Source organism: Melozone crissalis, unplaced genomic scaffold (genome assembly GCF_028551555.1).
Source record: "Melozone crissalis strain CALT ecotype California unplaced genomic scaffold, PUWL_Pcris_2 ptg000018l_1, whole genome shotgun sequence".
In the NCBI taxonomy this organism is placed as follows: domain Eukaryota; kingdom Metazoa; phylum Chordata; class Aves; order Passeriformes; family Passerellidae; genus Melozone; species Melozone crissalis.
In genome coordinates this window covers 11147956-11163451 of record NW_026535796.1, presented here as the reverse complement: position 1 = coordinate 11163451, position 15496 = coordinate 11147956, and the positions used below count along the sequence as shown (strand labels likewise).

Below are 15496 nucleotides of genomic sequence, written 5' to 3'. Positions count from 1 at the left end.
CACTGCAACATAAATTAATCTCTAAAATCGCACTGTTGTAAATCTATGCGGCTGCTACTGAGAGGAAAGCTCATGTCTCTACAGACAATTTGCTGGGTGCAGGTTGGGTGTTAATGTCATTGAAATGGGTCCCAATGTCTCTGCTGACTTTGGGTTTGTAGCAGAATTCAGGCAGTTCTACTCCTGAAATAGACAAGGGTCTGCACAGCCTGAGTTTCTGAACTTTAGGGTAAAATGGTAGGTTCACGGTGGGATAGGTGGGAGGTGGTTCTGGAAGGCTGAACCTTCCTGGTGCCTCAGCCAATGGGGAAAGGGAGAGGGCAGCAGGCGGCCGGAGTTCAGGATAAAAGGAGGGTGCCCCCCCGAAACCTTGAGAAAGAAAATGTCAAAGGGGAGTGGCCTGGTAGGCGCTCTCTCTTTATTCAAATAAAATTGCAGGACTCCTCAGTCCCCTTTTTGGACAGAAACTTCTTGGATTTGTGGAATTTTTCTTACACTACTCAGCTTTAGTAACAGGGTGCTTTGAACCAGCCACCACAGCTCTGACTGTACATTGTGTAATGCCAAGCGACATCCTACGAAAAACTGCTCTAGGATTTGTAAGGGGAACAGTAAAAAGCTGAAGTTTTTCAATAAACTTTTCTCCTACCCTACAGTTTGGATGGCTCAACAGAGTAACAGGGTGCCCCGAGGCAGCTTAGGCTGCTCTCACACCTGTTTTTCTTTTACAGGACAATAACCACCCCTGTACTTCCCCCTTCAGAAGCGAGCACTGAGTTTTCTGTGAGAAACATGAACACCACCAATACTTCCTGCTGGCAGAAATCCCGAGCTCCGTCCCAGCTTCCTGATGCACATTGTTCGTTTTTTCCATGCCTCGGGCTCTTTTGCTGCCCAGCGAGGCCCCCAGGTGGCACACAGCTCTGTTCCTCCCTTCCCAGCCAGCCCACCAGGCTTCCCAATGCAGCACTACTACCGAATTCCTGACCGGTTCGGTGTGTAACAGAGTTTCTGGCCTTACCAGGCAGGCTACGAAATTATTATTCTCCTGTTCGTTCTGCAGAAGGGAAATAATGTCTATAATAGCAAATTAATTATTATGTGCTTTGTTGGTCCACAACAGCTCCTTGCCCACCATTAACTTACTGAAATGGCAGATTTCCTGCATGTTGCTTCAAGATCATTAGTTGTTTTCCTGTACAAAGCCTGTATTTCAGCATCCCTGAAGATATCCTATTTCCTGGAGAGCCCTGTGTGTCGTAAGTCTGAACCACCAGCCGTTTCATACACTGAAAGAGAAAAAAATAATACAATGAGGAAGAAGAGAAGGGGAGACATGTGGCATGTGGAAAGACTGACAGGCGATAATGGCAGGGACAGTAGAGTTTAGTGGCATAAGAAGGAAAAACAGAAATAGAAGCAAGGGCGCTGACAGGCTTCAGTCCTGGCATGGGGAGACAGGAAGCAAGGGGAACATAAGACAAGGTGAGTCATGGAGGCACACCGAGGCTGTGGCTGAGCAAGTACTGGAGCCGCTGCCTTGGAGAAGGAAGGATTTCTATCACAGATGCAGTCCCAGTGCTGGGAAGGAGCAAATGGGAACCCTAAATTCAAAAGGAGGACAGGGAACAACATGCTTTGGGCATTAAAGACAAAATGAGAGATCTTGAAACCAGACATGGAGTAAATGTAAACCAGAGCACTGCAATGGATGTAGTAGAGCAGACTTATATTTTTCCTAAATTTTCCTTTACACAGGACCTATCTTTGCTCTGAATTGTTGCTGACACAGATTGGGTAATAGCTCCAAAGCAAACCTTCCTATAAGCGAGGATAAATTATAGCACTTATCTTTGTCAAAAACAAATTACCATTTTTTTAACCATAGATAAATAATGGAGTCAATAAATGATTGGGTGGGAGAAAGTGATTGGCTTGGCAGGTCTTTCCTGACCGGTCAGAACACCTGCAGGTCACCCTGAGCTGTGCTGGTGTAGATGGTTGATGTTTGTTACACCGACGGCAACACCAGGGGGCTCTGGGCACCGAAGCATTTCTTTCCCGGCACTTCAAAGTGAGCCACACAACTTTTCCTTACTTTCAGGTCCTGAGCATGAGCTTTCCTCCTGAATCTACAAGCATCCATTCCACATAACATAACAAGATTTGTTTATACTTCACTTATTTTTTTTTTTTTCTTGTCTGATCATCGTTGGGACACAAGTTGCAGCAGAGAAATCATTCACTTAGAAGTTTTTCCAGCTGAAAAAAACCACCAGTATTCAAAGTTTTAGTGTCTAAATTCAATATTGAATTAATGGGCATTCATACCTTCACTCTGAACTCAGGTCTCTTGTTATGTGTCTCAAGTTTTTCATGACCAGCTCATTTTTATTCCTTCTTCACACAACATATTAAATCACTGCCATGTAACTAACAAATTACTAATAATAAATTTTCAATTATTCTTTGTAATTATCAGCAACATATAAACTACAACCTGAAATTATATGTCTATTCATATTCCAGCTTTGAATCCACTTCCAGTAATTCATTTGCCTGTTAAACCAAAGCAGTGTTTAAACCATATAATTTTCTGAAAACATCTATTGAAAGACTTAAGGTTGTTTGGGCACAGCTCAGGAGCTAGGCTGATAATAGAGAACTCAAAAATTGAAGCCACACTTCATAATAGTAAAAACCCAACTCAAAGAAAGAAGTTTTTCATCTCTTCAGTAGGTTTTGTTCTAACTATTGCAAACAAAAAAAAAAAAAAAATAAACCAACAAAAAACCCCCACTCTCTGGCAACAAGCCCGATTAAGACAGAGCTTTATAACAGAAAAGGAGACTAGTTCTATTCAAACATTATTAATGTAATTATAAAACAATTATAAATGCACAGAAGTACTTTTTTGCAGAGGATGCCGTGGTCATGACTGTCCAATTTTCCTTTGCTCCTTACAGCTTCAAAAATTATCTTCCTTCTTGATCTTCTGATTTCTTTTGGCATTCATTATAACTCCCATTTATAACTACAATTTGATTATGAGTAACCAGCAAGTGTTTCCACTGTTAAAACAATTGGGTTTGGGTTTTCTTAAATAGACAGAAAACAATTGGGTTTGGGTTTTCTTAAATAGACAGAAACTTATTCTGCCTGCCTCTAACTACCCTCCTCCTGTTATGACCATGCATAGAAAAATAAAATCCCACTTTTGCCTCCTTCTGTTTTAAGAAAGCAAAGGCTATCCAGGCAGACAAAAATGGAACTCTTAAATAGAGTAATTTTCTTTGTGGATATGTCACACACTTAGTCTCACAAAATGAAAATGTGTAGTCTTAGTAGCCAGTCCTGAAACTAAACCATTGTTTCTGTATTCCAGTCTAGCTACAAGGATTTGCTGGGATTCACTGACTTAAAAATAAAATAAAATAAAATAATAATTAAAAAAAAAAAAAAGAAGACGAAAAAAAAGCCAGAAATACTTGAGAGGAGCATGATTCCGAGGGAAATTTGAAACTGGCTTTTGTTTCAGAGAATATCAGATGTGAACTCTGCAGCTGTTCCCTCACTCAGTGAGAAGTCAGTCAAAAACTCTCATTCCAGTTTAACTGACCTCTGGAGAGGTATGAGGCCAAAAGTGATCTTTCTGTCATTACTCAGTGTCACAGCTACTGAAGGACATGGCTGCCAACGGCAACACAGCCATAACATGAAAATCTGCAGAAAAGACATGATAAACACCTTCATGAAATGACCTCCTGCCACAACAGAACTGAATTTCTTATTCACATTAATTGCTGGTTGTTCTGTATTCTGGAGAATAAAATTATTCTACCTGATGTAGTTTTATCAGTTTCTCTGCTATTAATGCTTTTGTGCTTTATGACATCATTCTAGTGGTAATTGAGGTTCGTTATTCAGATATCTGCCATTTCACAAGAAATTAGTATTGCAATTGCACTAAATTTTGTCAGCTAAAGAAAATGCAAAACATTACCTCACACACTTCATGGCAAGTAGTTTATTTATTCATAATAAAGAAGTTGTGATCTATGGTTAGGATTTTGAAAACCACAAAGTCCACAGCTCTAGGCACACTGCAGCCGCAAACGGCATCCCAAGGGGAATGCAAAACATCCACAACATGACTTCCTCCACAGCCGTTTCCTTGGAGCCAGCCATAGCCCAAGGCTGGGTTGACTGCCTAGCAGTAGGGGTACGGTTAAGCCAAGGTTTAGGGTTTTGAAAACCCCAAAGCCCAGAGCTCCAGGCACCCTGCAGCCGCAAAAGCCATCCCAAGGGAAGCGCAAAACTGCCAATACATGGCTGACTCCACAACTTTTTCCTTGGGAACATCCCTAACCCTAGGCTGATTTACCTGCCTAAGGTTAGGGTTGTGCCTAGGGTTAAGGATTTAAAGTAGAAAGCCCTGAGCTCCAGCTGCAGCTGTGAAAGACATTCCAAGGGGAGCGCAAAACTGCCAGAACATGGCTTCCTCCACAGCTTTTTCCTTGGAGCCAGCCATAGCCCAAGTCAGCTTTTCCTGCCTGGGGTTAGGGTTTTGAAAACCACAAAGCCCAGAGCTCCTGGCACAGTGCAGCTGTGAAAGGCATACCAAGGAGAGCGCAAAACTGCCAATACATGGCTGGTTGAACAGCTTTTTCCTTGGAGCCAGCCAAAGGCAAAGGCTGGTTTTCCTGCCAAGGGTTAGTCTTAGGGTGAGGGTTACGACTAGGCTTAGGGTTTCTTAAACCGCAAAGCCCTGAGCCCCAGGCACACTGTGGCGGGAAAAGTCATCCCAGGGGAGCACAAATCTGCCACAACATGGCTGCCTCCACAGCTTTTTCCTTGGGACTATCCCTAACCCTAGGCTGATTTACCTGATTAGGTTAGGGTTACACCTAGGGTTAGGGTTTTTTAAACCAGGAAGCCCAGAGCTCCAGACACACTGCAGCTGCAAAAGGCATCCCAAGGAGAGCGCAAAAGTGCCACAACATGGCTGCCACCACAGCTTTTCCTTGGGGCCATCTTTAGCCCAAGGCTGCCTTTTCTGCCTAGTGTTATGATTAGGGTTGCGGTATTCTTGATCTAAGTTTTACATTTAGCAAGGAAGCCATGGCATTAATGTTGTCCATCTCTCAGCAATACTGTACACGATTTTACTGAACCATATTTCAAGAAACAATATTTCAATCCTAGCTGGGATTCCTTCACAAGTAAATCTCCACTTCAATTATCTTTAGATATCCAATATTATTTGGGTTTTTACAAAATAAAATAAAGTTTGTTAGTCACTGTGTGCTGGGTTTGGCTGGGATAGAATTGATTTTCTTTTCATAGTAACCAGTACTGGTATATTCTCCTGTGACATAGCTGCACTATAAAATAGATTCAAGTCATCAGTTGCTTATTTGGCACAAGGAAGGCTTCAGCTGATTAAAAAATTTTGTGATCTACTCTCCTCTGCCACTTCTTATCTCTGCAGGCTCAGAGTAAACTGCAGATAAAGAGCAAAGAACAGTTTGAGTCGACTCAACTCGTGCAAACTTCACAAAGCTCACGAGCTCTTCTGCCTCAGTAGCAAAGAAGAACTTTCCAGAACCAAAGAAGCACTCCTGAAGCAGAATTTCACATAAAACAGCCACAAGGCCATCAAGGGCAGCCTGCACTCCAAGACACATGAAAAAACTTGTCAGCATTACCCTGAGGTAACTACAGTGGACTACATGTCCAACTACATGTCCAACTACAGTGGATGTGATTCTAGGAGAATCTCAATTTACCTCACAGGAGAATACAAATATGCACAGTGACTAACCTCTGAGACTTTCAGGAAATCACGAAAATGGCTCAGAGTCTGCTTTTTACACTTTTTACCCAACTGAAAAGATCCCTGAGCATCCCAGATGCCTCAGTAAGGACACCTCACTTACCCAACTGAGGAAGCACACCTGAGGAACATACAATGACTAAAAATTACCAGAGACGCAGAGAGTTTTCCCTAGCTTGGTTCATTCATTCTGGTATGATCATGCTGGTGTTATTACATGATTTCTCCACCACGTGACAAGATCACCAGGGCTTCATACGCTGGAAATTACACACAAAACATGAGAATTACAATCTTTCTTGCATTTATGATAGTGAAGATAAAGAGGGAGCCATTTTTCTAAAGTCAGGTTTATTTCTTTCTCTTAGTTGTCAGTTCATTTCAGGCTAATTGAGAATAATCTGACCTGTTGATGTGGCCAAGCTAAGGGTTCAGAAATAATATGCCCATAATAGTCACCCAGTAGCAAATTGCCTCAATCCTGGCAATTATGGTTTTTAAAAGTTTATATCAAAGATATAATTAATGTAATACATTACAATCATCTCTCATACACAATTGAGTCACAAATACCATTAACTAATAAAGAATCTAACTATATTGTGCCCCACACAGCTCTTTTAAAGCTCCTTTTACAAGGACTCAAAGTAATCAGTACAGGATTAAACAAATTTATCTGAATGTGCTCAACCATCCATGCTCATCTATGCTGTAAGAGCTTTTTGGGGGGGAAGAAAGAGAACAACCACTCTTCTGAGAGCTTTTCCATGGCTATGACAAACTGTTGAAGATGCTGCAAAACGTTGGAAGTACAGGAGCTGTGAGAGGCCAGGAGGAAGGAGGTTGTGTCCTTCCCAGGGCCTAACCCAACGCTGCCCGAGCTCCAGGAGTATCCTCCCAAGAAATGTTGAGAAATACATAAGGAGGAGGACTCCTTTCACCAGGGGACCTTCAGGTATAGCCTGTTAACCCCTCAGGGCCCTGCTGGGTGTGGGCATCAGTAGCAGGAGAAGCCTTGCTCCTGGCAAAGCCCCTAAGGATGGTGTCCACCCCAATGTGAGGCGTATCTGACTCCCAGAGAAAGGGAGTGCGATTTCTGTCAATGCACTCCCATGCAGAAGGGGACTGTCACCACCTGTGCCACACATGCAGGGCACCTATTGCTCCAGGGATGGCAGTTCACCAGCATCCCCACTCCTCCAGCGAAGGACAGCAAGGTATGCACCTGCAGCATGCTGCTCCTGCCTCTTTGGGAAACCCATTCTGAGAGGGCTCTGCTGCATTTCTGCTACTGGGACAGCAACCAAGATTGTGCCTGAAAGGGCTGGGGCTTTGATTTTACCTTTCTTTTAATAGATCCTTCCTTCTTTGGCTTTTCCAGATAGGAATTTGGATTAGGAAAAGCCCATCCCCTACTGCAAACAGGCACTGCAAGTGAAATCACAAGTTTTCCAGCTCAAAATAATTTAGTGGAGCACAGGTTAATCCGCCTCAGTGAGCCTCAGTGAGGTAACCTGTTGACTCGTGCCCAAGATTACATGTAAAGGGTTGAAAAGTGCTGCTGGCAAACTGGTCCCCAACACCCCTGAGGCCCTAGGAGGGGTGCCCTGGCCCTGCTGCAGCCCTGGGGTCTGCCCCTGCAGACAGGGCATGGCTATGCCCTTGTTCCAGCCTATATCCCCTGTGGCAAAGCACACTCCATGCAGTATTTATACAGCTGGTATACACACAGTATTTGTACACAGTGATCAAAGCAAACTGTTCCACCATTCTCCATAAAGTCAAGTTTCTAACGTCACTGGGATTTGGTACGAGTTTATCTTCTTACAAGGTTAAAAGAGAAGAAAAGAAAAATGTATCCAGCTGGGTTTTGAAAGTGTGTCCTTTTTCCAGCCCTTTGATTTTTTTATCAGCAAGCTTTGCTGGTGTACCCTGGTTGCCTGGCTGCATTGGTACTGCATTTCACAGTCTCTTGTGTCCTAGCAGATGCTCTCCTGGTCTCTGCTGGGAGCACATCCCTGCTCTGCTCACAGGATCTTCAGGCAAACCTGAGGATTCTGTTAGTTTAGATGATGGGCTGATCAGGACAGTACAAGGAAGGCTCAGAGCTGTACATATTCCTCCCCACAGTGCCAAATGTTCTGGCACTGCTGAGGATCTGATGTGTCATACCAATGAACTCAGTATCCTGACTGCAAAAGTAATGACTGTCAAGAGCAAACATGTTGCTTACAAGGAAACGACAAAACATACAAGGACAGCCTGTTTTGCACCTTACTGAAAGAACAATTCTACCCCTGCTTGCATTCCTTGAGGCTATGTCTGTCTTGTTATTTATTCTTTGTTTCATTCTTAATATCCATTGTATTATGCATCTTAATGTGTATTTGTACTTGTGATTATATTGCCTTGCTTCTGTTAAATGATACAGGCTACCAACTGTAATTCTGATTATTGGCACACAACTTTTTAGAGTTGTGAAATACATATTTTGGACTTCTTTATTTTTTTTAAATCAGAGTGTATGTTTATATTTTAAATTAAATTCATAGGCTTTCACTTTTCTGAAGATTTGTCATTATTAGTCTCCAGGAAATACAAAGAGCTGCTTTCAGAATTACATAGGAAATTTCATAGCTGTGCATTTGATTCTTTGAGCAGTTGCATAGAAGATTATCAGTCTATCTTGTCAGCCTTAAGCTTCTATAAAGCGCAATAGCAAACAGGGTGTTTTGCTTGAGGCAAGAAGTTATTTTGTTCTTTTCTCCCAAAAGGTTCTGTGTCATCTAGGATGTGACTCAGATACTTGAGCTGTGCTAGGCAATCTGTATTGATATGTATATAAGCTCTCACACTGAGAGTACTTTCTGCAGTTTGTGGCGTAGGTCCCCAAAGGGAAAGGATCTACAGGGAGAGTGCAGATTTGCTGTCTACTGTTGTTTTTATTTCAAACATGTTTTTTCCTCTTCTTATCAGTGGAGCTACTTGTAGCCCTATTGCTCTGAAGTCTGTCCAGCCCTCCCTCTTCAAATCAAAGTCAGATGTAATACTAAGTTTATAGGCAGTGGCAATGTTTTATTGGCCCAGCTGGCATAATTAGAAAAATTAGGCAAGCTTCTTGGCACAGCAGGCCTCCAATCAGCTTAGAGAGTTATTTCTTAGGTATGTCTACCTCAGGAAGTGGTGCAATGCAGCCAAATCCTACTCTCCCAACCCCTTCAGCTGAAGCCAGAAGACTGGATTTGCACAGCCAGGACAAAATTTGGATCACAGTCAGCTCCAAAAAAACCGCATTAGCCTCATTGACACTTGAAGAAAAATCCTGCATTGTTTTAGAAATCTGAAGTCTGGCTTTCTCCCAGGACTTCTGTTCCACTATAAACACTCTAGACAATCAGTATTACTACTGTGAGATGTATATGTTGCTATTTTTTTGCTTCCCATAGTGTTACATGTACATTTAATTACACTGCCTATAAGGCTCATGTGGCAACAGCCATGTTAAACTCTAAACAAGCAGTCAGCATTTCACCCATAAGCAGCAAGGGGCCTGGGTCTCCAGGGATTTTTCCCAGCAGAAAAGACTGGTCCCTCTGCTGTTAACATGGGTGTGTTTGGGGCAGTGAGGGTTGCTTGTTCTACTGAATCAGGTTTCATGGCAGGAGTTTTCAGGGTCCCCCACTTCTATCCAAGCATGTCATGTCATTAGCTCCTGGTAGTGGACAAAGTTCTTCTAACTGGAAAAACTGCTTTGCCCTTGAGTTCTGCAAAGGTTGAGAGTAGTTGTCATTTTATCTCAGATAATAAATCTCCTATTCATTTTGACAAAGGCTTGGGTGTTTAACGGCGTCACACAAACGGAATCTATACAGAGCAAACAGTCAGACAGAGACTGCCATTGTGGATGAGTTGTATTACCTTCAGCCTGGTGCCTAAAAATGTCCTTGAAGCATGGTCTTGACTCTGCCCCAACACAATGCACATGCTGACAGATCAGAGCCTTGTAAAATAATTGTTGGTAGATAAAATAAATCCTCATCAAAAACATACTCTCTGATGAAAAGATCAATAGAAGTAATCAAGACAGTCTGTTTGGGAGCCACATGAAGGCTGTAGAAACAGAACAAGAGTTGGGAGTTTTAGCTGAAGTATTTCTGCAAAAATCACGCAGCAGCATAAGTAACGTTTCCTTGGAGGAAGGAATGAATAAAAGGGAAATGGCAATCCTAGTCTGTTTACTCTCTTTCCCTCTTTGTTTTTCTTTTTTTCTCCCTCCCTTATCTGGTGTATTTATTTTTTTTTTTCTAATTTTCTGATTGCATTTCATTAAGAACATTTCCATTTCATGCCTGTGGGGTACTGGTTCTTAGGTGTCAACTCAGCAACATTCTTGAGAATTTATAAAACTCTAAACTCATGAATTACTGTGTTGAAACAACTGGGATTACTGATGTCTGTAGAGTCAGATTCTATTTAAAATCCAATTCCATTCCACATACTTGTTCAGAAAGAACATAGGCTTTTCAGAGCAAACTAACTGCATGCTTGGCATTAGCTTTACCCAAACAGCTAAGACCTCCCCTCACATGGACCAGGATTTTCCTGTGCTAGGCACCGTAATATCCTATGCTCTGAATCAATTCTTTGAAATATGCACCTGCATGCTTTGCTAAAAGAGATTAGAGTTTAATTTTGTTTACATCTCTCTGCATTGTCCTATTTTTTATTTATTCAGATATTTATTAAGCCGTGGTGGTGCTTGTAGAAGAAGAGCATAGAATTACTCTCTGCTGTGCTGTACAAACAAGAAATGTGAGAAATCTTAGAGATAAAAGGTAACATAAAGACACGGAAGAGAGGAGAGAGGGAACAGTAATAAGCATCTAATGTTACCTGTGCTGTTTTTGAAGCTTAAAGGAAACAGTCAACTGCTCGAAACCAGGATTTTGCTAGTTATTTCTGTAGTGTGTTCACTGCTCTGCTAGTTTTCAGGCAGTAGTCACAGTTTTCATGGAGTGAACAGTAGTCATCAAACAGAGGGAGGGATCAAAGTTGACTAGGGACAGAAATTTTTCTTAACCTCCAGCAAGCAATGTCATCTAAAGGAGACTCTGAGACACAAGGATGTCCGTACACCACCTCCAAGACAAATAAAATTCAGAAGCATGACGTCCTTTTCATGGCTTGCCCAGAACAGCACAGAAAGGAATTCTTTATATCAAGTTATTTAACTCTTTTAGTCACATAGGCCAGCCAGTATCTTTAATTGTGTTTGATTTATTTTGTCTCCAGGATCTGGACGTCCAAATAGTGATATATCCCATTCATTTTTTCATATGCTATTTCAGCTTCCTCACTCATTCACATGTGCCCACTTCCCTCTGACACCTTTCTGCATTCTGCCTCCTCACTCATTCATTCCAGATGTTCTCCCTGTATGATCCCCAAGGCCCACATCCTTCTTCTCCCCTCTCTCCCAGGCAGTGTTGCACTTTCCACCTCCCCTTTGCTTCTCTAAGAAGAAGCTGACACACTGATAATCCAGTAACAGCAACAGCAAAGGCCAAAACAAAAAGATGCAGTGAAAACTCATGTGCTAGCAACAGCTGAGCTGCAACAGAAAGTTGCATGAAAGCTGCAACAGAAAGAGCATGAAATTGGTCAATCTTAGGGGACTTCTAAAGCAAGTTACAGGCCTTCCAAGTTCCATTTTGTTTGCTTCTTCTCTACTGACTACAACCATGATCCATATGCCCTTTATAACAACAAACAAAACCAACAACACGAAATCCGTAGAGACAGTGGTCTCAAAGGAATCACATCAAGCTCCCCTGAGCACAGGTGTGTGCAGCATTCAAGAGTATTCATCAGAATTATCACTTTGTGCCTGCTCAGATCTTTCCTTGATATTCTGTTGGCCGTGGCCACAGATGGGGTATTGATTTGGATGGACATTTTCTCTCATGTGCTTGTGGTCATGCTTATACTAAATAATCAGGGTGGAAGGAGTCCTCATCTGGTTAAAACCAACATCAACTTACTGTTCTTATCTTACACTAGTGTTGGAGTAAAAAAAATCTTCAAACTTATTAGCAAAGCAAACATGTTTATCAGAAGGGTTTGATTCTGTTTCCCAGTGTCTAGTTTACTTTCCTGCTGAATTACAGAAAGGTTAAGAGTTTGATTTGGCATCCATTAAATGCTTTACTGCACAATAAAAATACCAGGATCTCTCTGAGCTAAATGTAACACCCTAGGATGGCATCAACAGTCGTATGAACAACTTGATTTCTGATCAGTTCTAATGGAAAAATGTTTGGTTTTTCAAGTGCAGCTGACAAAGCATGATTTTCACACAAGCAAGTCATCACCAAATTCCATGATGAGGCAATATGTTGATTTGTTAAAGGATATATCAAGTAATTTATACTCCTTCTACATTCTCACTGAAGTGTTTCCACATCCTCCTTCATAAAAGACTTGGCAGAAATGGATCAAAAGTCTATAAAGTGTCAACTTAAGAAATTAAGTTTTTAGAAAAGAAATTTCAAGAAATTAAAATTTTGACAAAGTCATAGCAGTTGGAAAGAGGGTCTTTGCATGGAATATGTTGTGTAATCTCATCTGGCAGTGCTATGAAGTAAAGACATAAGAAACACTCAGGAGCAAATAAAAAAAGGAGTCAGTTATGTTCAAGCCAAGGTATAACTGCTTGTTCCAGATATTAACTCATAGCAGTAGATATGCAGTTATTCAGCTGCTGTGATTGTACATTGCATTATGCATTGCCTTGGGATAGGTAGCACTTTGCCCACTTAGTGAGGCAGCATGGGAAAGGACACAATCATTATCAAAGTATGCATTATTAAAGGATTAATAACATTTATATGAGCTCCCATAGAAGTCTCATCATTGATTTCAGTGGGAGGTGAATAATTTTCTATGAAAATTAAATTCTTATCCAGCTCTGAAAAATAGAGGATAGAAGGGAGCTAGTAGGTTAATCACTAAAATACAACTGCAAATTCTTATGTTTTAGCAAATTAGCATAATTTAAGAAAAATATAAATTTGCCTTGAACTTTGTCATGACTTTCTTTGTCTGGATTTCTGGACCACAGGAAAAAAATACCCAAAGACAGTTCTTCTCCCAAGGTATTCTTCATTAAATCAATTCAGATAATCGTCCTGCCTCTAAGCCCATAGAAATAACTTTCCCACGTTAAGTTTCAAGGGCCTTTGAATAAAAATAGTCTGAGGAAAATAATTTTTTAAATAAATTTTGATGTAGAACTGACTAATTCACATGCATAAATATAGTTATGTTCCTTTCACTTTATGAGCAAATATTAGCTATAATAGTGACTAATTAGTGGGTACGCCCAAAAGAACAACCATGAGAGTTTCTTGACATTCTATTCAATTCTCCTTGGTTTTAAAATATAACATGCCAAAGGTTTTGCTCCATTCAGAACTTTCATATGGATTTGATCCACAAATACCCTAGTAAATAATTCTAGAGCCAGATGTCTTTTTGGGTACAGCTAATGTCTCTTATGTACAGAATGAGCTCATTCAGTTCTTTCATGACTGGTCAAACTGGAAATTCTTTCCCAAAGTCTTACTTGTCTTTGATCTTGATATGTACAGGATTTTGTTAGGAAATAAGTAGCACTAAATGGAAAAACCCACTGGATTGTCCAGGTGTGTATACAGCAAGGTCTGTGGTTGAGACCACCTTACCACTCACAATTAAGGTGGGTTTATTTTAATCCAGCACTATGCTCTATTACATACAAGAGTCCCAAGAGGTGAAACACTTCTCTTCCATGAGTGAAACAAGAGAGCATTAGTTACTTTGCTCAGATTAGGACAACATCAAAGGTACTTTAATTTGCTCCTAGTGTCAAGGTATAATGAAATCACTGCAGGCAGAAGAGCCCATTCCTACCCTCAGCACACCAGAATACGGGGGAAAGGGTTTGCATTTAAAATTATCAATTTTCAATAATTAGGTTTTTTAATTCTAGGAGTAACCAGTATTAATTTTCTGTCATAATAGGATAGAAATGTAGAATTTGTTAGTTTCTTCTTAAGACATTTATAATAAAAATATTTAGCCAGTGATCGAGATGGAAATCAGACACAAGAGAAATTTTGCATTCTACATCATGAAGCTGATAGCAAATCTGAGGACTCCTGACTCTCAGCAGACTGCCATATCCACTTCTGTGAGAGACAAAAGTCCATCAGATTCCTGCTAGCAATCACACCATTACTCTGATTCTGAATTAGAGCTAATTTATTTTGATACTTTTTCTGTTAACATTTCTTGCATTATGCATCAAGATTCTTACTGTAAATTGTGTCCTATCCACATCCCGACTCAGACTTTAACAGAAACACCCAGTTTTTGTTTCCTAAGTATTTCAAATGAGTTGCAAATGGTGTGAAACAGTTCAACTGCTTTACCTACCCTATCAAGAGATGAGTCGTGGAGGATGACAAGTTGCTTAAATCACTTAATCTTAGCACAAGGCACAGGGTATATGAATTAAAATATTATGCTCTGCATACACAATGAGCTACACTATCTCATTGCAGCTATGGGTAGCATGCAGTATGGGTATGGGATACCCCAAGAAAAATGAAGTGAAAAGATTTGTATCCTCCTTTTTCCATTATGATAGAAATTTCAAGCACTTCTATACGCAATGCAGTTTAATAAGCTACCTTGGTATTACTCATGATTTAGATGCTCAAAAGAATATCATTAACGGGTTTAAATATTTATTTCAGCTACAAAAAACTGACTGCCTGAGATCCAGCTCTGAAAAATGGAGGAGCAATACAGTACAGATGTATTGCTCTGGAAACCTCTTGTTGCAACTAAAATTAGTCAAGCAATGCAGTCAAAGAAAAACCAAGATTCTTACTTTGAATTGTGTCCTGTCCATGTTTAAACACAGACAGAGGCAGAAATAACCAGATTTTGTTTACTAAGTACTTTAAATGAGTTGTGAGTGGTTTGAAAATCAGTTCAACTGCTTTATTTACCCCAGCAGTGGCAGACAGCACTTTGCTGTCCTGTAATTCTTGCTTGGTCTTAAAATAAAGGGTGATGCCATGATCTGTGGAAGCAGAAGCTTGCCTACCCCTATTCCTGCTTTGCCCCTGTCATTCTGTTTGCTGGCTGCAGAACCCACAGAGAGCAGGTGCTGTATTCAGCACCAGGCTCTCTTCCCAATGTCTGGTAGTTACCAGTGTTTGACAGATAAAATAAGGGGAGCATTTTAACAGTCACAGCCACAAGGGTCACAGTCCCTCTCCTTCATGGAAGTGGCAGCTCTTGTGATGCCCTGTGTAAATGGCAAGGCCTAGGGATTTGGAAAATCCTACTTTTAGGAAGCATTTTAGGGAAGATGACTATACGTAGGAAAAGGAATTAAACTAGAACACTGATTCCCTGTTCCTGAGCAGGCAGAAGCACATTTAATAATCTCATGGTGATTTTTAACAACTAAAGAGGATCTCTGAAATTTAAATAGGAAAATAAATAGGAAACAAAATTAGTAGTAAAAGGCTGGTATTGCAGCATTTAGATGTCTTACAAGATGAGTATTTGTATGAAGACCTAGAAGTTCCCTGCAAGAAATTTCAA

General features: G+C 40.8%; 2 protein-coding genes across 2 annotated transcripts in view; both read left to right on the top strand.

Annotated features, from left to right (window-relative positions):
• LOC128936423 (mucin-5AC-like) overlaps window positions 1-1003 on the top strand; it is a 51029-nt gene extending 50026 nt beyond the window's left edge. Inside the window, exon 45 of the mRNA XM_054275361.1 lies at window positions 823-1003. Within this exon, the coding sequence (XP_054131336.1) occupies window positions 823-1003 (181 nt within the window). The remainder of the gene's footprint in view (window positions 1-822) is intronic.
• Window positions 1004-1367: 364 nt separating this feature from the next.
• Window positions 1368-15496, top strand: part of LOC128936422 (mucin-5AC-like) — a 60145-nt gene continuing 46016 nt past the window's right edge. Inside the window, exon 1 of the mRNA XM_054275360.1 lies at window positions 1368-1485. Coding sequence (XP_054131335.1) covers window positions 1368-1485 — 118 coding nt within the window. The remainder of the gene's footprint in view (window positions 1486-15496) is intronic.